The sequence below is a fragment of the Carettochelys insculpta genome, chromosome 7 (genome assembly GCF_033958435.1).
Source record: "Carettochelys insculpta isolate YL-2023 chromosome 7, ASM3395843v1, whole genome shotgun sequence".
Lineage (NCBI taxonomy): Eukaryota > Metazoa > Chordata > Testudines > Carettochelyidae > Carettochelys > Carettochelys insculpta.
In genome coordinates this window covers 41,101,904-41,126,987 of record NC_134143.1, presented here as the reverse complement: position 1 = coordinate 41,126,987, position 25,084 = coordinate 41,101,904, and the positions used below count along the sequence as shown (strand labels likewise).

At 43.1% G+C, this 25,084-nt stretch overlaps 1 protein-coding gene across 2 annotated transcripts in view; it reads right to left on the bottom strand.

Annotated features, from left to right (window-relative positions):
* Positions 1–4,685: 4,685 nt before the first annotated feature.
* TNKS2 (tankyrase 2) overlaps positions 4,686–25,084 on the bottom strand; it is a 73,226-nt gene continuing 52,827 nt past the window's right edge. The window contains exons 23-27 of one of the 2 annotated variants that reach the window (XM_075000372.1): positions 24,429–24,503; positions 19,220–19,325; positions 9,272–9,458; positions 7,129–7,285; positions 4,686–6,812 (exon numbers count right to left, since the gene is read on the bottom strand). In XM_075000372.1, coding sequence (XP_074856473.1) covers positions 6,750–6,812; positions 7,129–7,285; positions 9,272–9,458; positions 19,220–19,325; positions 24,429–24,503 — 588 coding nt within the window. In that variant the 3' untranslated portion in view covers positions 4,686–6,749. The remainder of the gene's footprint in view (positions 6,813–7,128; positions 7,286–9,271; positions 9,459–19,219; positions 19,326–24,428; positions 24,504–25,084) is intronic. The other variant, XM_075000374.1, reaches the window with a different exon arrangement.

Here is a 25,084-nt window from a genome sequence, read left to right as displayed (position 1 = left end):
GGGACACCACCACCTCTATGCTCTGGTCAGGCTGCTGACCACGGTGATTCTGGCTGATCTCCTCTAGTGGCAAAGACATCCCACTGGGGCAGAGGAGCCCAAGGCCCCATCCATGCTCCCATACAACAGGCATTTGGAGCTACTCTACCAGTTCAGAATGGTGGAACTGTCTGGTGATGGGCACGCAGTGGCTCCAGAACTTCCACATGAGGAAGGAAATGTTTCTGGAGCCCTGCACATGGCTCGCCCCAACCCTCGAATGCCAGGACAACCACATGCAGCTCACCTTTCCCCTTGAGAAGCAGGTCACCATTGCTGTGTGGAAGCTGGCCACCCTGGACAGCTACTGCTCTGTGGAACAGCAATTTGGGATGGGCAAATCAACCGTTGGGGCTCTCCTCGTGGAGGTATGGCATGCTCAGCTCACAGATCTGGAACAGGGAGAGGGCTTCCAGGCAACAGGGAACTTTGGGCACAGGGGTGCGAAGGCTGATCCCTAGGGAAACTGTGCCACCTCACCCCTACACAGGCCCCTGTTGGAGGGGCGGGCACAAGGCTCTGGGGGGAGGAGGCCAAGAAGCCTGTCTGTGCATGGTGGAGAACACAGCCTACCACCTGCAGCCTTGGCCTATGTGGCTATACACAGGCCACCCAGACCCCATCCAAAACATGTTCAAAGGCCACCTTCAACTGGGCACTACCACATGGACTGTGCCTTCAGCTGCCTGAAGGTTTGGTTCAGGTGTCTCCTCACCTGCCTGAATGTCAAGGTGCACAAAGTATCCCAGGTTGTAGGGGTTGTGCTGTGCCCTCCACAACATCATTGAGAACAAGGAGGCGGCCTACCTCCTGGGGTGGGTGGCCAAGGCCAGCCCTGGGTACAAACAGCTGGGCATGGCCCCTGAACACCAAGCCCAGCAGGACGGGGAGTGGATCCTGAAAGGCCCTCTGGGAGAGCTTCACCTGTTGGCCCCAGTGACCCTCTCCAGGAGGCCTCCTACAGGGTCCTCCAGCCCACAGCCCCATCCCATCCCTACTATGACCCCTCTCACCCATACACCCCTCACCATTCTTACCTCTCCAATAATGAGGGACACAAGGATGATGAAAAAAAACTATTTTAACATACGAAAACTTGTGGAAAATAGTGTGGTAAGAACGATGTACATTGTGGAACGAGGGAAAACTATATATGTGGAGCGGGGGCATCTGACCCGGGGGGGATGGATGGGGAGGCTTGGGACCAGGGGTGGGGGGCCACAATGCACAGCATCCACAGGATCCCCTCCTGTCCCAGGTCCCTGTAGGGGATGGGATGTGGACAGGAACAGGGAGGTACAGTCACGGGAGGGGTGCAGTGAGCTCAGTGTGGTGCAGAAGGAGGCTGCCCTAGTGGTGATTGTCCCCATGTGATCCATGAGTTTACCCCAAGCCTCCTGCTCCATTCCAGGTCTTCCTCCTCCAGCCAGAGCCACAGCTTGACCGGCTCATTCTGGTGCCGGAGAGCGGCCATGAAAGCCAAGGCTTTGTCCTTGCCACGTTGATGTGCCCTCTGGGGGTTGGCCTGCTTAGGAACTGTTGGTGTCGGTGTCCTGGCCCTCTTTTCCACTGCTCCCAGACTTCCCAGCACCACAACCTGGGTGGGGCTGGCTGACCTTGGTGGTGTGGTGGGGCTCACCTGGCCCTTGGATGGCACAGCTATAAGGATGGAGACAGAGAGAGAGAGAAAGTTAGTCCCGTAATACAGATCCAAGTGCCATGCCCCACAACCACCTTAGGCAGCAGCCCCTCTGCCTTCGTCTGATGGCCCAGTGGCTGTGGGGGAGCCTGGACACTGAGGGGGTCCCCCTGCATGGGTGGGGCACACACCAGGCACAGTCCGGGCCTCTCCTGTCCCCACCCCACAACCCTCTTCTGCACAGGCAGCTCACAGAGCTATCCACAGAAGCAGGTGCTTCTTGTTATCTGTGGCCACATCCACAAGCTGCAGCCTTCCAGGGTGTGTCTGGGCTGGGGCCAGAGGTCCTATGACTAGCCCACTTCCAGCCATGGTGGGGTGGATGCCCCCCCCACCTCATGTCCCAGAATGTGTAACACTTGCGGTACTTACTGGGGAATCCCTTAAAGAGGCCTGGGGATGCCCTGCTCGACATGGCCTGGCTGGAGGATGCCGAGGCCATGGCAATCACAAGGGTCCCGTTGCTCAGCTCCAGGTCTGACTGCAGCTCCAGCTAGGTGGTCTGGCTAGACATCTGGCTGTTCCTCCTCCACCTTGAGATCTGGCTCTGCAGGGGGCTTCTCCACTGCTGTGTCAAGGAGGGTGAAGTGGGAGGTGGTCTTTACTGCCAAGGAAGCTATGCAGCTTCTCGTAAAAGCATCAAGTGGAACATCCTGCCCCTGACATCATGCCATGTCCCCAGCCCTAGCATACCCCTGGCACAACTTCATCACTTTAGAACACACCTGCTCCAGTGTCCAGGTGGGGTGTCGATGGGCTGCCAAGCTGGTAGCAAGCTGGGTATAGGCAGGAGCATTCTGCCTCTTGTCAGTGGTCTCCTAAAGCACAGCCTAATCTTGCCACAGGCCCAGGAGATCCCTTCATCCAGGATGGGGCCTTACACATTTGGTGGCCTGGGCAAGCTCCTGCGACCCCCTCAGCCAACTCCCTGGGCCATTACGCGAACGTATGGTCCAGAGGCTTGGTGTGAGGGAGTGCGTCTCAGCAGTTCATCTTGCTGCTGCCATGCACTCTGCTTCCTGCCATGGGGTCTCCAGGACTCCCTGTGCCTTTAAAAGCAGCTGGAGGCAGAGAGCATACAGATACAATTGTGCTGGCCAGGGCACCGCCCAGCTCAAGCTGGCCAGCATCAGGGAGGACTGCTCTTTCAAAAAAAGGGCCTCTACACATGCTTTTTTCCCCTGAAAGACTTTTGGAAAAAAGTGCTCTTCTTCATCTGAGAGCAGAAGAGGGCTGCCAGAAAAAGTGCCATGTTTTTTTCAATTTAATATTAAAAGAACGCATTGTATGTGTAGATGCACCATGGGATTTTTAAACATGACAATGTGGAGTTCCCGAACCAGGAAACTAACTGTATGGGAGCTCTCCTTTTCTTACAGGCATCATTCCCTTGCAATTTTCTCAATCTTCATGGTCTACTGAAACAAGGATTCATTTTTCTGGGCAGGCAATACTAACATCTGAAAGTAGCTGTAATATACCTAATATTAATGCTCTAATTGCTCAAATGGGGTGTATGGGGTGTCCAGGGAGGGGTAACACCTCTGGTGTGGGGACCTGTTGTGTCTCTTCGGGGGCAGTTTGCGCACCTGTAGCCCCCACCTGGCACCCAGCTCTCACCTGTGGCTCCAAGAAACTATAGCATGCAGCAGCCACACCCTGATAACACGCTTCGACAGATGGACTAAACCAGGTGAGGGTAGCTGGCAGGTCTGAAACCTGCGGTGAGATAAGGAACAGCCTATCCCAGCATGCAAAGTCAGCCCCGGTGGATTGGACGGATGAGATCAACAGCAAGATCCAACGACAGGAAGGCAGTTCTGCAAAGCTCTATGGAAAGCAAAGGGCATGACAAGGCACCAAAGACAGCATGGCCATCCACTGCAGCCTAGGAAGTCCCAGCCGTGATGACTTTTCGTACCACTGGAACCAGGCTTCTGAGGTCGAGAGAGTGGAAGTGCCCCTGTGCAACAGCTTTTCCACTTTAAACATTCTCCCGCACAGGTTCTTTGCACATTCTCATCACTTCTGTTGACGTCATTGTTGGACACGACGGACTACCTACAATGCGCTAATATTAATGATGGTACATATGGTTAATCTTAGATATAAGGCAGAAAACATTTTCCTGAACTGTTGTAACTTCAACTATTAATCAAATTTGAAATTATCTGTAAAGCTTTCAGAAAAACTTCTACTTATTTAAAAATTAACCTTGTGTGTAAACCGAGTGCCATAGGACAAAATTGTTTTATATAATTTATTGAAAACCTACATGTTAGGCTCTTTTGAAAATCCTCCACCAAGTTTTCAGATTCACAAGTCCCAACAAAAGTAAATGGGACTCTCACTCTTAAAACAGTTCTGAAAATTCCACATTAGCATCTAGGTAAAAATTTACTTTCCTGCCCTCTAGTGGCCATAATTTTTCTATGCTACCTGATACGAATAAGTCTGTGTTTGGAAAGCATGTAACCACATTAGTGTCTGCTACTGGAATAAAAATACACGTTCATTGTTACACTAAGCAATCTAAGCAATTTTCTCACCTTTACGCATTCAGATAAAACGTGCTTTCAGACAGGTTTACAATAATTAAAAGGATAGGCAGTTCTTCTAAATTCCTTGATTTGAAGATGATTACAGATTTTACAAAACTGCTTCAAACAATCAAGCAGATTATTCCTTTTCAACCTTGACCATTTTTGGAGCCACAGATAGTTCCTGAAGTGCAGAAATCAAAGTAAAATCTTCATTCTTCTCTTGTGTCCCAAAAGATGCTGATTAGAAATTTTTTTCAGTGCGAAGCTGCAAATTAATCCAATACTCCACTTTTTTAATTGGTTAAGAATTTTTCCATATTCACAGCTACATTATGTTCTGCTGAAATATAAATTCAATTGATATCTTTACGTTAGGCCTGTAATTACTATCATGCTACCAGACAACCAGTGAATTTAAATTTATTTAGTGTAAAATGGGCATGGAATGTGGTACAGTACATGTAAGACACTTCAAGAAGTTTTACCTCAAAAGACAAAACTATCAAACCATTACAATATTCACCTTCAGAATGCACGGTATATCATGCAAAAAAATAAAACAGACAAAAGCAACATTGTGATGCCACTTAAATGCATTCTTACCACAGTATTTTACAAGACACCAAGTAATCATTCCTAGAGAATGAAATATTTTAGCAGTGAAACTAAAATATCAATGTTTTAATCATATTAAACAGATTTTTCATGATCATCAATTCGAGCATTACACTAAACCAAGGGAGGGGAAACATGCTGGGAAAGAAATACCTTAAATTAAAGCCCCTTAAATTCACTGTCACTATTGCTTTCTGCTAGTTAGATTTCATAATTTATTACTCAGGTTCCTCACATTTTTGTAAGTTTCAGTACATTTGTGTACAGAATAATGACAATTACCATATCAGCACAGCAATTTAGTAATCTTGGCTAATTACTACATTTAAAACCATGCTAAGGTCATATGTCCTGCAGACAAATTCTCTTACGTGGCCTATATGTAGAAATGTAACCAATTAAAATATGCTATTACCCAGTTTAAAATTAAACCATGGTATCAACTACAATTTATCTGCATTTTATTTACATATTTTTAAAATACGTAGGTAAAAATTGCAGATGGAATAAAAATGTAAGATAAATGAATGCACTGCTCTCGTTCACCTTTTCTATAATATGCCTCAGACAGGCGAGTTCTCTATTTTGCTTCCTTCTCTTCCAAGACATATTCATGGGATCACGGCAGCCAATAAGCGTGTAAAAGGGAGTAGTGCTCTCTGCTCATGAATAAGTATTTTACCCATCAAGCTGAATGCAATAGACTAAGATCCCACAATCCTATCAATTTCACTCGGCACAAAATTCCATTACTGCTGAAGCTACCAGCCTGGACATACGCAAAGAACAAACAGAGACAAAAGGTGATCTTAAGATTTCCCCCTATGCTTATACTTTGTGTGCACCCATAAGTTATATGGGCTAACCACAATAAATTCTTTTATTTTCTGGCACATTTATCAATTTATCCACCATCATCATACACGTTATGTATTCAACATAAAGTGTCAGGGATTTATTTAGAAAGACCTTCTTGATATTAAATTTCTACCAATAGTCAAGGAAAATAATCTATTAGCCATAACTCAGAGGATCTAATAGACTTGAAATAAGACAACTGGTTAATTATAGATCTAGTTCAATACAAATTCTGGAAGACAATAATGCTCATGAAGTGTGAAATTCAGGTAAACTGATGGGGAAATACTTCAGTAATAAAAACGGAATGTCTTTCTTTCATAAGCCAGGTGTCTCAGGAATGCGTATGTCATGCATAAAACCAAAAGGAGTATCTTTTGAATAACTGCTCAAACACTTTAATTCTAAACTGGTAAATTAAAAATAAAATTTATTCTTACCCCTAAACAAACCCTGCAATCAAAGTTTCTCCTATTTACCATTTATGATGAAAAACAGATGAACAATGCAATGTTTGGAAAAATACTTTGTACAAGGTTGCAGTTCTAAAACACTTATATTACAAAGCAATGTAAATAAATACCAGGCTAGTACAAAAGCTCTTATTTACAGTTTTACAAATGAAATTGTATTCAGTGTAAATGCAGTGTTTTAAAGAACACAGTATAAGCAAAATGAATTTCTGTGTAGAACATTATACCTAGGATTTCAATGTAGTATTGTATAAAAGTACAGTTCAAGTTAATTTTTTGTTTATAATTTAGTACAGACAAACCAGTTTACCTGGAATGGTATCTGTTAAAGTGCTGAAAGAGGAAGTTTTTGAAATTTTAGAAAACATACTGTACACTATTAAAGCTTTATCAAGTCAGAATGTTAGATTTTGTCACATTTTCTTCCACAATGCCTGTGTGTTAAAAAAAATGTAATTTAGGAGACATTAGGCATTGGTATCTTCATGCAGAGACCTCTTGATTTCCAAAAACAAATTTGCCTCAAGCTTCTACGGTGGCTTCAGGTTTCATAATCTGGTAAGTGATCAAATATTCTGGATAAGCCTGAAAGGAAAATGATTCAGTAAAGTTAATTTTCTCAGTGAATTCACAACATCTATCTTAAAAGATGTCTTGCCATCTGAGGAAAAGGCACATGTATGTAGCAGGGATGGAAAACAAAATATTATTTGCCAGAAATACTCAGTAAAAAAGGACCTTGGAGTCTCAAAATTTTAAAAGCTCAGGTTCTATTTTATGCACTGAAAGGCAAACCTTGATAAATCGAGAAAAGAAGCTCAATGCAAATGCAAACAGTGAAAAATAGCACTTGGGCTTCTTAAAATTAAATATTTTTTGACAACAACAACAAAAACACTACCTGTTCTCCTCTGTAAATGACGTACTCTGCTAAAGCTAGTCCATTTACACTAGGTCGACCAGTAACTGAATGATGTCCTGGAGGAGAATGAGCCATTTTCATTGCACTGAACTGCAGGAAAGACTTTCCCAATGTTACACGGCAAAACAGCAACTGCCTATAGTAAAGAAAAACTTTCACAACTAAAAACATTCGGAAAGTAAGAAAAACATTTCCTGGTCATTCAATAGCTTTCCTCAGAGGGAAAACCAAAACTTTGTCAGTTTAGTCATTTATCATATTCAAGAAATTCTGAAATTTTATTTTTAGTATTGCGTTCCTTTTTCAATTATGATTCTTTTCCCCAGCATCCAGAGATTTTTCTGACCACACAATGCATGCTATATTAATAGTTTGTGGAAATACTACGTTTAATAGTGAACTTAAACTGTTGTCAGTTCTTTATTTTTTGGCAAAGTTTACATCACTCAGACAAATAAAGTAAGATAAAAAGTATGTTGTAATTAATACTAAAGTTCACGTATTTGTCTCAGAGAAGGAAGCCATTTCCAAACTACCACCAGAGCAAACAACAAATGGGCTTACTACAAACTCTGGCTTAAATTAAACCCACTGGTATCAGAATTTGTCAGTATGTTAGATGTGGTTGTTTTTTTCCCCCCCTTTCTAAAAAGGGATATAAGAACACATCTTTATGCATGCCCAGTTTTATCTGAATACTTGGAAAATAAATGTAAGTATGCTTTACACACCACTGAAGTTTGTATGCTTCATTTCTACTTTCTTGGACATTTGCTTTCTGCAGCACAACCAGCAACAGTACAGACTATAAAAGAAGAAGAAACTGTGTCCCACCTACACCTAGAAGGAATGACTAAGACCTACAGCTAACTTGGAGAGATGGGGTGGGCAACACAGAGGACCAAAGAACACGATGACAATGTCCTGTTTTCTCCCCAAAAGGAAAGTGGGCTCCTAGGACAGCAAAGTTCAATGCACAAAAACGCATTTATTGACCAGATGACAAACTGGCTGGTTAAGGTGGTAGCTCATGTAGCTTGAATTACATTTCTCCTTCCTCTGTCCAGGAAGCAGCAATAGCTCAAGTGGAGTAAGTTAAGACAAGGAGTCTCAGAAGATCTGTAAGTCAATTATATACTGGAGCCAATCTGTGGGTTTTTCTTGCCCCCTTTCAAACCATTCACAAAAAAACAAGCAGAAAGTCCCTCTTATTTTATCTGTTGAAGGAAATCCTGAGTTCTCCTCAACTCTAAAGAGTGCAAAACCACCTTTTCTCTTCTTTGGTTGTAGCTATCAAAGTAGCTTGAAAGGTCTTATCTTGCTTCAAATGAAAAGTCTTAGAAAGGAAACTGCCAACTACCACCTTCTCTCTTTGAAAGCCAGTGAGACAATGGTAGGACAAGGCTGCAATTTCATCACCCTTCCTGGCTTAAGTTACAGTCAATGAGAACACTGTACAGTGAGACAGCTTAAGTCTGCTGAACTGAGAGATTTCAAAAGGAGATGCTAAGTTCCTGTAGCATGAGATTTAGACTCGTAGGGAAACTGGAGACACACAATAAAAATGCCTTACGGAACCCAGAAACAGTTGGGAAGGGAAATTCCAGAGATCTTTGAACCTCAGAGCTCTAAGGATCCAGGTCTGATTCTACAAGGTGAAGTCAAGCATTACTGAGCTAATTTTGAAATAAGTACCTGATGATCATAATCTTGACTCATCTAGCTGACATTTCCCTGACAATGAAATACACAATAGGTAAGTAGCACTCTTCCATTGTGCACTGTCCAGCAGAAAAAAAATTGGTCAATTTTTATTATATTTTTCATACTTTTTAAAATTTCACTTAAAATTTCTCACCATTTCCAGGTTATATAATTCTGGTATTTCGACTCTGAAAAAAGGTAAGTCTTGCAATGTCTTCAACTATATGCATTTCCCCCTGCCTGATTTTAAAGGCTGGCAATCAAAATTTGTATTGCAGTTCTATTTGCTTTAAGTGTTAGTACCTAGAGCAGATATTTCGACAAAACTTTAGTTTTTCTTCAGAGACTGACTGCCTTTAACAAAGACTGTATTTGAGAAAAATCAGACTTCTTGGTAGGAATGATTCATGTAACTCACCTGTGACAAACATAACAAGATCTATCTTTGTGAACTGGGCATCCAGTGCCACCTCCAATTCCATACACATATTGATTGCTTTTAGAAGAATTTTCAGCAAAATATATGCCAGCTCCAAACATACCACCTATGTAGGCATGTCTCTCATCAAAACCTTTATGAATAATTGCATTCACAAATGGGGACCCTAGAAATAAATTAATAAGGATAAACATTTAAATTAATCACCTACACTTTTATGTAATCATTATTAAATCATTTCAAGAGTCCATTTTCATACCCTCCTTGCCAAAATGCTCTATTGGTAAACCTTAACGTCACGTTTTGTTGAAACAGAAGCTTTCAGCAAATCAGAGCTATTATACGACAGTATCAGTGACACAGCAAATACTTAATATCTACTATATTACAGCACTGTACACCATTTAATATTTTGTGAATGTAACGGTTCTTTACAGGGAAAGCTACACTCGTCCTGGACACCCTTTCTGCAGAGCTCAGATTTATGAATCTCCCTGGACAGTTTGGTCTATCTGTAGGGACTTTGGTTGGACATATTCCAGGAATTTCGTCACATGGCAACCTTTAAGTAAAGATAAATCTAATTCCTGTAGACTCCAGGATAATGCACATGTGGACAGTCGTGTGTACCGAAGTGCTGCACCACAATTCCACCGTATGGATGCTGTGAGAATAACCTAAAAGATTCTTAAGTTCCCACTAGTGTACACTACTTGCAGGATTTACAGTGCAGTATTTTGACACGCACTGCTATTCACACCTCTACAGCCCAGACTGAGGTGCAATGAAGAGAACACAACAAATTGTTTCTTTCCAGCGCTGAGGGTGAACAACAGCTAAAGAGTGTCGTTCACAAGGCTACAGTTGCTGCACAGCAGCTTTGCTTGCAGAGCTGAGAGCAAGGAGAAAGATTCTTGAAATCACAGAAATGTATGGCTGGAAAGGCACTTCAGAAGTCATCCAATCTAGCCCCCTATGCTGAGGCAGGACAAAGTAAATCTAGCCCACATCTGTGAGGTGTTTGTTCAACTTCTTCTCAAAAACACCAATAAAAGGATTTCTTAACCTCTTTGGAAGCCTGTACCAGAACTTAACTTCGCGTATAGTTCGAAGGTTTCCCATAATAGCTAACGTAAATCTCCCATCCTGCAGATTAAGCCTATCACTTCTTGTCCTACTTTTAGCGGACAAATGATCACCATCCTCTTTGTAACAGCCCTTAACATATTTGAGAACATCTCAGTTCCCTCTTCAGGCTTTTCGCAAGATGAAACATACCAAATTTAGTAACTTTTCCTCACAGATCCACTTTTCTAAACCTTTTATCATTTCTGTTACTCTTCTCTGGACTTAGCAATGACTTTCCTAAACTCCATTGGTTAAAACTCCATTTCAGGCTTCACTAGTGCCAAGTAGAGTGGGTCAATTACATTTCACAGAGCACATCTTTTAATACATTCAAGGCCAGGGGTCTGCAACCAAAATAGTGAGAAAAGCCATTTTTTCAAATTCAGTTACAAATTCAGTATTTCAAGAGCCACAAAGCATGTGACTACAAGACAGTCCTTAATAAAGAAAGTCAAACCTTGATCTTTGTAACCCCCCGTTTCAGAACAGAGCACACACTATAATTTGTACCAGTTACAAAGTTTAAGTTACTTTCACCCCTGGAATGGACAGCAAATGAAGACAAGGAATATCGAATAGACAAGCAGGAGGGAGCAATGTTCACATCAACCATCATACCCTTCACTCACTCCCATTTCCAGTCTCTACACCCCTTAGCCCCCAAACCACCCCCATCTCGAGACTTTACTCACCTCAGTCCTTAACCTGCCCCCCCCCACCAGCTTAACCCCACTAAGCCCCAAACCCGCCTCCCCCCACCCCTCAGGATTAACCTGCCTCAGCCACAAATCCACACCCTGCCACCCCATTCCCAGGATTAACTCCTCTCAGCCAACAAGCTCCTCCAGCTGTGGACCCTGCTCCAACCTACCTGGATCTTACTTGCCCACCCACTGCTCTCCCCTGTCCTTGCCCACCCTGGGTCTCCTTGCCCCCAACTTCTCAGGCCAGAAAGTACCTGCAACTTCCCCAGCCGCTCCCCACCCAGCAGCTCCCAGGGCTGGGTGGGAAGCTGAGATTGCAGTGTGGGACGCAGCTCCAGGCTCTGGCAGCTGCCAGTGAAAACGGGGGGAAAGGCTGGACGGTGCCATGCTGCCCAGGAGGCGGCACCAGCCCCATTGGGAGGGTAGCAGAGTTCAACTCCCACAAGGCCTCCCCCCATCTTTTCATCCTTCTCGGCCTCTCCAGCCCAGATTTCCTGTTCACTTCTCTCACCTGCAGCTCAGACAGCTCCCTTCCCTGCCGCAATGAAACAATGGAACTAAATTTAATTGGTTTAATGTCCAGCTCCCTGCCACCATGTTGCTGGCTGTTAAACCAATTAAATTTAGCTCCATTACTTCAGTGGTGGCAGGGCAGGGAGTCAAAAGAGGAGCTAGCAGAGCAGTGCCCAGAGCTGCAACTGACTCCTTAAAATGCTGCATGCCGCTCGGGAGCCACAGGTTGCTGACTCCTGTCCTAGACTGATAGCCCTTTCTGCAACTGTATCACATTGTTGAATCTTATCCAATTTGTGATACATTATGACCACCTGATGCTTTTCAGCAACACAATCAACTAACCAGTTATTCCCATATTGTATTTGTGCCTTGTGTATACTTCACATTGGTCTTTACTGAAGTCCATCTTGGTGACTTCAGACCAATTGCTAATTTGTAAAGATAACTCTGAATTCTAATCTTGTCCTCCAAAATGCTTGTAACCCCTCCTAACCCAGTAAAATTTGCATATTTTACAAGTATATCATTCACACCATTATCCAAGGTATTACTGAAAATACAGGTTGAACCTCTCTAGTTTGGCACCCTCAGGACCTCATGGGTGCTGAATATGAGAATTTGCCAGATCAGGGAAAGTCAATATTGTCCAGCAACATTACTAACACTTCCACTGCTTATTGGCTGTCATTTGGGGTAAATTACAGCTAAACAACAGCACAGAATACCAGAGTGCAGACTAGTAACTGTAAAACTTTATGGGACCACGGAACACTTGGCCACATCCATAATAACTGGTCCTCCAGCTAACTAAAATCATGCTGGATTACAGATGTTGCCAGACTAAAGTTTGCTGGACTACAGAGGTTCAACTTGTATTAGCAGTACTGGATAGGGGACTGACTCTTGTGGGGCATAACTAGATACGCCTTTTCAGCTTGACAAAGAACCATCAATAACTACTCTGAATATCATCTTTCAGCCAGTTATGTACCCACTTACTTGTAATTTCATCTAGACCTGCCGTTCCCAAACTTTTTGAGAAAGTGACCCATTTTGACAATTCAGTAAGACTTTTTGACTCAAGGCAATTCAAAAATGGGAGGGGAGGGTCCCCCCGGGAAAAAAAAATTATAAATCTTGATTCACTCCCCCCGACTCCCAGGCTAAAACTCCTCACAGACCCAAAACAATCCCCACATAACTCTGACGAGCACCGCTGCTCCTCCTTTGCTGGGCCACTGCCACTGTCTCCTCTGTGTGGCTCCCCCAGCCCTCCTACTCTCTTCCTCCACCTGAAGTGCAGACAGTTCCCTGCCCTGCCACACTAAAACAGGACTCACTTTAATTGGTTAAATAGCTGGCTCCCTCCTGCTGGCTGTTAAGCCAATTAAATTGAGTTACATTTCAGCGTGGCAGGGAGCTGGAGAAGTGAGTGGCTGCAGAGGTGGGGTCTGCAAATGGTTCCTTAAGGCCACCCAACCAGCGACCCTTCGAAAACCTAATGGCTACCCATGTTTGGGTCCTGACCCATAGGTTGGGAATCCCTGATCTAGACTATATTCTTTTTCTTCAGCCTCCTCCTTCCTTGACTAAACTATCAAGCAATGGATCTCATCTTCTAGAATGCTGCTGGTGAGCGACTAAACCAATCCTTGATCAGCAGAGCCGATTACAGATATCGCATAAAAAGCCGCCAACTGCAAGTGTTGTACATTCTTTTTGGATCTTCTGCTTTTCCTGTAGTGCCTGGATACGCTGACTCTCAAAGGAATTAAGAGTCTGTACAGTAGTTTGCCGCCAGGACATTCTGTCCTGAACTAGAATTCCAGGTCATTGGGAGATATGCAGCACGACTTCACATTGGCCTTTAAGGTGTCTTTATAGAACTTATACTTAACACTGATAGGCTGCTTTGCATGAGTAAGATGGCCACAGGAAATCATCTTTGGTAGCCATGTATCACCATCCTCATAACATGACCAGTCCAGTGAAGCTACCCATTCATAAGCATTGCTTCCGTGACCATGACACCACACAGCTTAAGATCCTCCATGTTCGGAATTTTGTCCCACCAGTTCACATGGGCGATCTTCCTCAGACAGTGCAAATGGACCTGACAGTTTCAAAATATGATGGTGATATATCATCCAAGACTCCGAGCCATACAGCAAGATATTCAGGACAACTGCCTGACAAACTGCTACCTTGGTAATGGAAGTTACTACCACGATCATTCCATAGGCGTTTGATCCATTTTATAAAAGCAGCACTAGCTCTGCCTAATCAAGCAGATGCATCATGATAAGACATTTATACTAGAGGACAGTACACTTACAAGGTAGGAGAACTTGTCAACAGCCATAAGGACTGTACCAGCAGCAGAGATCAATGGAATGCTGTTCCAAACAGGCCGAGAAGTAACTTCTGTCTTTTTGACGCTCACTAGGAGTCCAAAGCAGTGAGAAGAAGTAACAAAGCGATCAAAAAGCTCCTGTGTATCCTTCATGGAATGAGCCAACAATGCAGAGTTATCAGCAACGAGAACGTCATGGATAGGTTGTAGTAACCACTTTGGTGCAAGCCTGAAGTTTCTGGAGATTGAAACTACTGCCATCTGTTCACAACTGAATAGGTACGCCTAACGGGCAGTCCTTAAAAGCAACTAACAGCATCATTGAAAAGCAGATATTGAACAGGAGAGGAGCAAGGACACATCCTTGCTTTATATCATTTGATATTTCAAAAGGTACCAATATCTCTCCATTGTTTAAGGATGCCATCAAGCATGCCATTATGAAAAGACTGAACAAGGCTGATAAATTTTTCAGGACAGCCAATTCACCCAAGTATTTTCCAGAGCCCTTTTCTGTTGACTGTTTCGAACACCTTGGTCAAGTCAATGAAGACCACAGAGGTCCTAATGAAGCTCTCTACATTTCTCTTCTGTCTGTCTAGCTGCAAATATCATACTGGCAGTGCCTTGACGAGCACAAAATCCGCACTGGCTTTCAGGAATGATGCCAATTTTGAACATGTATAGTGAAAACCAGTTTTAAAGGATGCAGGCTAGGATCTTACCAGCTTTTGAGAGCAGAGACATGCCCCATTGGTCATCACAACATGCATGGTCACCTTTATGCTTGCATGTGTGTTCAACCAAGGCATCTTGGAAGTCCTGAGGGACTAACTGCTTCTCCCAAATGGCACTAAATAAATGGGCGAGATGGTACATCAACTGGCTCCCTACAGATTTATAAATTTCTGATGGAATTGCATCATTGCCAGGTACCTTTCCACACTTCACCTGGTTAATAGCTTTTTGTACCTATCAAGAGTTGGTGGTACGACCAGCTGTAAATCATTAGACCACTGAGGAAACTCTTCAAGAGCACTACTGTCAAAAGTTGAGGTCTGGTTCAATACTTTGTGAAAATGTTCAGCCCAGCAGTCAAGGATTTTAGCACTATCTGTGATCAAAGTGAGGCTATCAGTAGAGTGCACTCGTGCGCAGCCAGCAATGTATGGCCTACAGACTGCCTTCAGTCTGTCATAGAATGCTTTAAGATCATGGCTATCAGCTGCATCTTGGAGTTTAACTGCTTGATACTTCTACCAGTCCTCTTTCGTTTGCCATAATTTGACTTGTGCCTCCTGCATGGCCCAAATATGTGTTGATTTCCTGGCCAGGTGCATCACTTGCATCTTATCAAGAAGAGCTTGGGCATCTCTGTGCTTGTCATCAAACCAGTCCTTGGGGCCATGTTTTTGGAAACCGAAACTCTTGATAGCAGCTCTGTAGGTTGTTTCTTTGATGTTAAACCAATCATCCTCAATGCTGGGTGACCATTCTGGACTTCATTGTTGATGACTAAGAAAGTGAAAAGATTGCATTGAAACAGTCCTTGTGTCTCAAGTATTTCAAGTTTACTTACATCCAGCTTTTTCCAGCATACAGCAGAATGACAACGTTTTGGTGGAAAAAGGTTCACGGAGACAACACTGCATTCTATGCAATGGTCAGACCAAGAGCCAATGCCACAAATCAGCTAGACATCAGAAAGATCTTTTTGTTTTGTGATGAAGTAGTCAATCATATGCCAATGCTCAGACAGAGGGTGCATAAAAGTTGTCTTGTCATGCAGCACTCTGTCAAATTGCTTACTAACAAATCAAGACGTATCATGTCTACTACGTCTTTCATATCCACCAAGCCAGTAACTCTGTTAAGAAACTAGACTGGCTTGGCACGATCTTTTCTTGACAAGTTCATGCTGGCTATTTCTATCACCCTGTTATCCTCTAGTGATTATAAATTGATTGCTTAATAATCTTCTCAAATACTTTCTCAACCACGAAGACAGGCTGACTTGTCTGATTCCCCAAGTCCTCTTTGTACTTTTTAAAAACAGGTGCTAGTACAAATGCCCTTTGACCAAGTCAAACACGCTGTCTGTGGGCTGCATGCGGCCCGACAGAATTGTTTTGGGGCCCATGCACCAGCAGTTCCAACTCCAGAGAACCCTGGAAGCCCTGGGGATGCAAGGCAGATGCGGTGTGGAACCCTGCCAGCAGCTCTATCCATAGCAACCTGGCTCAGGAATTACAGAAGCCCCGGGGCTGAGAGCTAGCCGAGGTGCAGAGCTCTGCTGACAGCTCCAGCCCTGGGGACTGTCCAGGACACCTCAGCAGCCCCCGGGATGGGAGTCAGCAGGGTTGCAAAGCTCCGGTGGCAGCCCCAGCCCTGGGTATCTGGCCTGCATGAGGAACCCAGTAGTCCTGGGGCTGAGAGCCTCATCCACAGCTCCAGCGTGGGGACTACCCAGGCCAGGGGAAAGACTGGCAGCCCCAGAGGCTGGGAGCCGGGCAAGGCATGGAATACCTTAAATTTTAATTTAAATAACATTATAGATGAGCAAATAATTTTGCACAAAATTTTATTAACTATTAATACAATTATAAACCAAATTAATACTGTTTTAAATTTTCCATTAAAATTACTGTAATACTCAAGAGCTCCTGAAAGATATATCTAAAAAATTCTGTAATAATAAATTAAGACTTTCTGACAAATACATTTTCTTTGGAGGTCCTGAAAGCTGTTTGTGCAGCTCTCAGAAGGCTTTGAATTTGATAGACCTGCCTTTGACAATCCTCTGGAATCCACCATGAAGACTTGAAAAGACCTGCTAATCACAGAGACTGCTTCCACTAGCTCCTGAAGTGCCCTGAGATGAATTTCATCAGACTGTGCTGACTTGAATACATCTAATTCAGTGGTAATAGAGCCGTGCTAGTCTACATACTATCAAAACAAAAAGCAGTCAAGTAGCACTTTACAGACTATTTTTTATTTTGCTAGTCTTTAAAGTGCTACTTGACTGCTTTTTGTTTTGATCTAATTCAGTGGTTCAAGAACAATTTACATATCAGGAGTGCTGACAGCCACTGAAGTGTAAACCCTGTATAAGATGGAAATCACTTTAAACCAAGGAACGCAAAAGCATCCCTTGTTCCAGCACCTATGATCTAATTTATGTAAATATTTTTAACCACTTCTGCCCCTGGAAAGCTCAGCAATGCTCAGTTATATGAGCTGAGTACTAATTATAAAATTACATCTCTAAGTTTCCCATTCAAATTTAAAGGTACTCTTGACACAGCTGACATATGCTCTTTTATACTAAAAATAGGTTTCTAAAATTACATGTAAATGATAAAGATAGTTATAGGATTCTTAAGACTGTTTCATTTGGAGAGGAGGTGAACAAGAGAGTACAGCAAAACTGAGACATAAAATAAGAGGTGTTATACTGGAACATCTTATTTACTCTTACTGTGTAATACAAGAGCCAGAAGACATGAAATAGAAATATAAAATGAAAAGCAAAAGCTTTTTTTAAAAAAATATACAAACCTATTAGCTTATGGAAGCATCACAAGGTATCACTGAGGCTAAGAAGTTATCAGGATTATAAAAGGGGAACATATATGTGACCATCTGCCATCACTTCAGATAATTCTTTACAAATCGTGTATCTAAGCGTTCATGCTTCAGGACATAAACCAACTATTATCTGACCAGATTAGGAAGAACTTTCCCTACAGATGGGTTATAGAGTTAAAGGATCGCTTCTATCTTCCTCCTGCTGATACTTGCAGCTATCACAGACAGGATACCAAAGCACAGGTCTGATCAGGTATGATAATTTATATTATGTCCATCAAAAGCCTGTGTGGTTTTGAAAAGTACCAAACTGTACAATTAATTTCTCAGACAGAAAATGACCAAGTTACATCAGCAGCAGCAGCTGACCTTTTGCATGTAAGCAAGACCATGATCTTCAGTTACAAGTTCACAATTTGTTAGCTATTTGAGATTTTTCTACAGCTTTAGACACACATACATGTGCATGCCAGAATTCATTAAATGATTTTATATGATGAATACAAGGACTATTCTTTGACATAACAAGAATGATAGCAAAAGTTTGTTGGCATATATAAATTCTAAGTGTCACCAAATAGTATTGTAGTTTCTTTCTGGTCACAAGTTGTAGTTAACGCACACCGTGCTACTAGTTCGGAAAAAAAATGGCAAACTACATAGTTGCTGACAAATTCCTCAGAAAAGATAATTACATTAAAAATCTGTCTAACATATGGAAGACGATTATGTTTATAAAAATAGCATACGTTTACAAGAAAGAAAATGACACCACACAAATATGTATATACATGGTTAAAGAAGAAAATGTTAACTTCTATTAGAGTTGCATGATTGCAAATGTTCTATCTTAATGCATATACACAAGGGCAGAATTAAGTTGGACATATAATCTTAATTCACATTCTAAATTTTGATTCTGAACTAATTTTTTCCCAAATTAAAAAAAACCCGGAGATGCTTGTACCAGACATCACTGGATCACCTTATCCCACCAAATTACGTCTGCATGAGGGAGCTGTGGGGTTTTTACTGCAGTGAATGTGCAGCTGAGTTTCTATGCCTTTGCCACTGTGAGAGTCATGGTGCATAAGAAGAAAATTTTCAATAGGTTTGTAAGTTTCAAATCAAAAAACAAACTTCAGGGGAACTCAAGAAGATACTTCTGAAAAAGGGCTAACAAGTCAAATTTAAAAAGCATCATTTTCTGTAGAAAGTGGTCTGAGCTGTTATAACAAATAGCAAGAAACTTTCCTCACTCTTGCCCCTTCAAATCGAATCTGCTGACTTGATATTTTATTTTTGATTAAACTTAAAAAATTAAAATGTTCTTTCAACAAAGACAACGCTAGAAAATTTCAGCAAAGGAGGAAAAGATTCAAAATTATAAAGACAACTGGAATGTGAATTGGACTGGATATAGCTATAGGGGTCACCTCTGCAACAACATTCAGTGCTGGTAACAGGCTTTCAGAAAAATTATGGAAAACTTAACTCTGATTTTACATTTTTATTTTCAGTTTTGAAGTATACACCATACTTATCCTACTTTTTGGGACCAATGAAAAGTAAACCCCTCCCCCAAGATTAACAGCACTGATAATTCAATTTGTTTTTCCATTTCAAAGATCTTACCATGAAACAGCATCCTTTCATTAGCATGATTATGGTTTTCTTCAGAAACTTCTTTCCTCCTGTGAGTATATCTTTCCCAGAGTTTTTTGTTACACACTTTTTGAATCTGAAATAATTAAATCAGAATTCACATTCTATTTTGAAGGTAATTCCAATTATTTATAATTGACAGACATTTTGACTAGTCAAATTCTGAAAAAGATCACCCCTCTCATATTCTAAGGAATCCAATTCTTGTTTGAGCACAATACAGTGAGTACAAACACCACCACCACATGCTTAAATTAAAAGCCACTGGCTATGTCTACACTTGCCCCCATCAGCCTGATTGGAGAATACTAATGAAGTGCTGCAGTGAATATGCAGCACTTTATTAGGCTAATTCTCCCCACAGCAACTTTGAAGTGCTGGCATGCCTTGTAGCCCTAGTCACGCTGAAGTGCCTGCACTACTTCGAAGTGCCTTTACTCCCCAAAATTTTGGGGAATAAAGGCACTTCGAAGTAGAGCAGGCTACACGGCATGCTGGCACTTCGAAGTTTGATACTTTGAAGTTGCTGTGGGGAGAATTAGCCTAATGAAGTGTTGCATATTCATTGCAGCACTTCATTAGTATTCTCCAATCAGGCTGATTACCACACCCACTTCAAAAGAGGAGGGCAAGTGTAGATATAGCCCTTTTGTTCTAAACCACTGCTCAGTGACCTCTCTGAAGTTTTTAGACTGATGTTTCTCAGGCTGAGTCACAACTTAAATTTTTTTGGACAGTTTAAACAAACTAAGTCAAACTTTTTTAGATTGCAGTCCCCAATGCAAATTTTAATGAAATAACTGTCACCCTCGATTCAAAAAACCACTAAGCCACTTCAGATCTCTTTACTGGCTTCCTCACTTTCCATACTAATTCACTTTCAAGGCCCTGTACCATCACTGCATTTCTGTTCTCAGTCTCATTCTAACAACCTCCAGCCTCGGTGGATACAAAGCAAAGATTTTTTCCAAAACAAATTTTATTTTTTAAAATTTAAGTTAAATGTATTTTTCCCTTTTAAAATACAGCTTTTAATTATTCATTTAATTTTGAATTACAACCTATATTACAGGCCTAACCTTACTACAGCAATTACAAATATTTAAATGGGCAAGAAAATCTATGTATTTTAGAAATGTGCATCCGTCTGTCCATCCATGAATCTGTTTGTTCAGGAACTCCATCTAAGTGATTAAGAGTTAGGATGACCCCGTTCATATACAGCTTACTTTTCTCCTAACTCAGGGGTGGGGAACCTATGGCCTATGGTCCAGCTTGTCCGGATCTGGATCATGAGGCTCCTCTCCACTGAATTTGTTCCACCGGGGCGGTGGGGGAGGAGGAAGAGATAGTAGGGGTGCAGAGCCCCATGCCTCTCAGTCTGGAGGCAGACCACAGGCTCTACTGTAGTGGTAGTGGTGGAGGAAGGGGCAGGGCTAGGAAGAGACTCCAGGCTCTGCTGCTGATTGCTGGTGTTCTCCCAGCTTCTTACAGCTGCTCTGATTGGCTGGAATTCTGGCCAATCAGAGCAGTGGAGGGCAACACCTGGTAGCAGGGGGAAGGGGCACAGCGACATGTACACCTGGGGATGATGTAAAGGTAAATGCACCCTTGTCACACAGACCCAATACCCCCATGCAGCTCCTGTGTCCCCTCCAATCCAGACCCACCCACTCCCACCCCAGTCCTGCACCCTCCCTCCCAATTCCCCACCCACACCCTGCTCGTCTCCTGCCTTCCAGACCCTTCAACCCCCAACCCTGACCCCTCCTTTCCAGACCCCATAACCCAAGCCCTTCACCCCCTCCCACCCAGCTTCTCTATCCACACCTTACTTCTGCTCCTTCCCTCCCAGACCCCTCTCCCCATCCTGACCCCTTCCCTTCCAGAACATACACCCCAAGCCATCCTGAAACCCTTCCTCTCACTTAGACCCATACTCCCAGCTTGCTCCTGCATTCCCTCCTGCCCAGACCCCTACAACCCCCTCACACCCAGATCCCCCACCCACAACCCACTCCTGTACCTCCCCTACTCACCCAGACCCCCCAATTCCCAGCCTGCTCCTGAACCCTCCCACCTGTCCAGACCCCATAGCCCTGGCCCTCATACAGTCGAGGACCTTAGCGAAGGTTTTTTTTGATTCTCACTTAATCTCCCGACAGATTTGTCTATGGGTCAGTGGCCCCAAACCTGGAAAAGGTTCCCTACTTCTGTCCTAACTTAATGCAAAACCTAATTGTGCCAGGAAAACAGGACCTGCCTGGAATGGGTTTGTTTTTCATAACAATTAATGGGAGGGGATTGACTGGAGGGACAGCAATACTGAAGGGTGTCTGCTGCAGACAGTGAGCGCAAGGGAGAGTTATACTGCAGTGACCACTGGAGGCAGCCACACCCCCAGGAGAGGGGCCAGCTATATCTGTGGCTTGCCATCTTGCCAGCCACTGGACTGGGTAATTGGCAACTCTGCCAATTGTAACCTCTGCCCCTTGACAGCAGTGGTGGAGGGGAGTGAGAAGAAAGCCCTGCTAATGTGACAGTGTGGGGAGAAGGCCCCTGCTAGATTTTTTTTTTTTTTGGGGGGGGGGGGGGGGGGAGTTGGGGTTGGGGAACAGGAAGAGAAAAGGCCCCTGCTGGATTAGTGGGGGGAGAAAAAAATATCTGAACAAATGTACATTGAGCTATATCACTACTTAAACAAATAGTGTATAGACATAGAATATCCTTCTGGTTAGCAAAATGAAGCTTCAAAGTTCATGTAAAGTCTATATTTATCAGCAAATCAGTATATTTTAATAGTCACACCAACCACTGAAAATGAACCTCTCTTTAGGAAAGTAACCAAATGTACAAATGCAAATATTATTTAAATCAATGTTTCCTATTTGCAGATTAAAATTTGATTTAAATCATAAGCCTGCGTGAATCCCCCCCCTCACTCAAAAGCTGCGTCTACACTACGAGATAAATTCAAATTCATTAGTATCCATTTTGTAATTCTATTTTGTAATATCCATTTTGTAATTTTGAATTTGACCATCCTCACTTCCCACGTGTGCCTCACAAAGTCAACTCATTGCTGCCACACTCACATTGGCAAACATCAGGTAGTGCATTGTGGGAACCTACCCCAAAATTCCCTCATCCCTGTAGCATTCTGGGTAAGCTCGCTGGTCTTTGACATCTCCTCACATTGCATTTTCCTCATTCCCCTCCCGATCCCTGAAAATATGCCAATCCCTAGAAATAATACCGGGACCCTCAAGGTTAGAAGAAAGAGGACAGAAAAAGTCTAGGAAAAGAGAGTTGCTGATGGGGAGAGTCTTTGGCTTTCTGGTGAACTATAAGGCACCTATGCAACAACTGTGTTCTCACTGCTGTCCCACCTCCCATCATTGCATGTGATCCCTGAAAATACAAGGGGCATGGACTGTCTTCTAAAGTTAGAAGAGAGAGGATAGAAAAACATAGTGAAGAAGAATTTTTGACTTTCCCTTACACCACACAAATATTGCCTACACAGTTAATGCCTGTAAAATAACAACACACACTGAACTTATAAAACAAACAGGAATCTCAACGAGACTCCCTCCCGCCCCCCTCGTCTCTGAGGGGGTCGAGGCATGAAGACAGATAGCAGATACTAGCAAAAGGATTTTTATAATTGAAATATAAAACCAGAAGGTGTCTGCAATGGACAGGAAGTCCCCGAAAATATTTTTGGTGGGGTGTGTGTGTGTGCAGGGGGTGCTGTAGTCTGTGGCTGCTGAAGCAGATGAAGTATTCCTCCTGAATATCTTAGCCACCAGGATAGACTTCCCCATGGTGGTAGCAAACCCCGAATATCCTTCCCACCCTTGGAGACCTAAACGTGTGCAATCTATGATGTGGTGCAGCCTGGAAGCACGGTAAACACCAAACGGCAGGCACATCCTTTTACTGGGTTGGTAGCTACCCATGTGATACGGCAGAGCATGGGACAGACCTGGACTGTGTGGCACCTGTGGGGGAGGGAAGGGATCTTCACACACAAATGTAAACCTCTGACAAGAAGTTTCTTGGCATCTTATGCAAGCATGACCCCCCACCACAGCCTTGTTGCCACATGGTGCGGTGGGACAACGGCTGGCACCACGCAGAGCAGAAAAAAACAAGTGTAGAGAAAGAGCCACAAACTCCCTACAGAGGCTATTTGTAATGAGTAGATGCGCTCACAGCACTAATAGCAAAGACAGACATTTCTCAGTTTTTCATACAAACATGAGCCCACAGCCAAAGGCTTGCTGCTCCCTCTTTGAAATTCACAGTCTTCCTGTTACTGGAGAGCAGCGGCCAGAGCAGAGCAGTGAAGGGCATTGTGGGTTACATATGGAACACCTCTGGAGGCTAATAAATTTGATGTTAAAAATGTGGCGCTTCCACATTGGCCTTTAATCAAACTTCTGAATTTGACCTTGACGTTATACCCATCACGTAACTGCAATTTTGTAATCTCGATGTTAGCGTCCCCTAAATCGAGCTAATGGTATTTACAGTGAAGACAGTCACGTGGTAATATCAAGCTAACTGCCTTAAATTCAAATTCATCTTATAGTGTAGACGCAGCCCAAGTCTACACATATGATCAGTGCTTTTTTCCTAGAAAAAGGGTGCCAGAACGCCCCAAACTGTTCCCAGGCTTAACCACCCACAGCTCCAAACCCCTCCCCCCACCCAAACCCTCAGGTTTAACACCCCCCACACAGCCCCAAACCGCCCCATTCTCCCACCCTGAGGCTCAACCTCTTGCTGCCCCAAACCACCTTCCAAAAGCCCTGCATATGATCCCTCAATCTCATCCTCTCAATTTGTTATACTTTTTTTTCCTCCTGTCACACTAATGTGCAGCTTAGGCCTATTAAACACTCCGCCTTTTGTCTCAAACTTTCTCTATAAAACCTGTTTGTATTTCTAAGACCAACTTTGAATGCCTGTAGTCATCTAATCTGTGTTCCTGTAATTTATTTTAGATTTGTCCATGAAGCATGGCCCCTTTCTTTTCTCGTGTTTTGTAATGTATAATGTACATTTACGGTATTCCATCAATAAAACCACAAAAAAGCTATTTGTAACGGTTGCTTCCAACCAACAGACAGAGCATAGATATCACACATAACTATCAAAATGTGAATGGTACCTTCAGAATACTGTATCTGTTGAAGACTCCACCAGCATGCCCACCATCTCTGTGCTCTCGGACTGTACTCTGCATCTGAAGAATAAGAGTTTTAAGGCCGTACACTTTGCACAATAATAAAAACAGTTGATTCTGTTCTTAAAAAAAAAAACAAAGGCTATTTGCTAAAAAGTAGCAAAGGGGCCATACAGAACATGTATTGCTATTTTTCTACAAAAGTTCATAGACTGACTGGTCAACCAAACATGTAAAACAAAGTAACCAATCATGCAGCAGTAGAGATTCAAAAAAAAGCGAGTACTCTGGTATGACTGTATCACATCTTAAAGATGGGCATACCTGGGCTACTGGTCCCACATCTACCCCCATCTTCACCCCTACATGTGGAGCACTTACTTGTAGCTAGGACTTGAAGCTGTGAGATACATAGGTAAACGTGTTAGCCCCTGCTGACAGCCCAAACCAGCTGGGAGCAGGAGCACCACTGAGAATGGCATTTCTGTGGGTGCTCTTTTTACCTCTCCTCCCCTGGCCAGGGTGTGCATGCACATCTTTTCCTAAACACACGCCCCACCTGGAGTGGGACAACATCGTCTTCCTCAACTATTCCCCTCTGCTCACACTCTGATCAACAGTGGGACAAGCTTGCAGGGAAG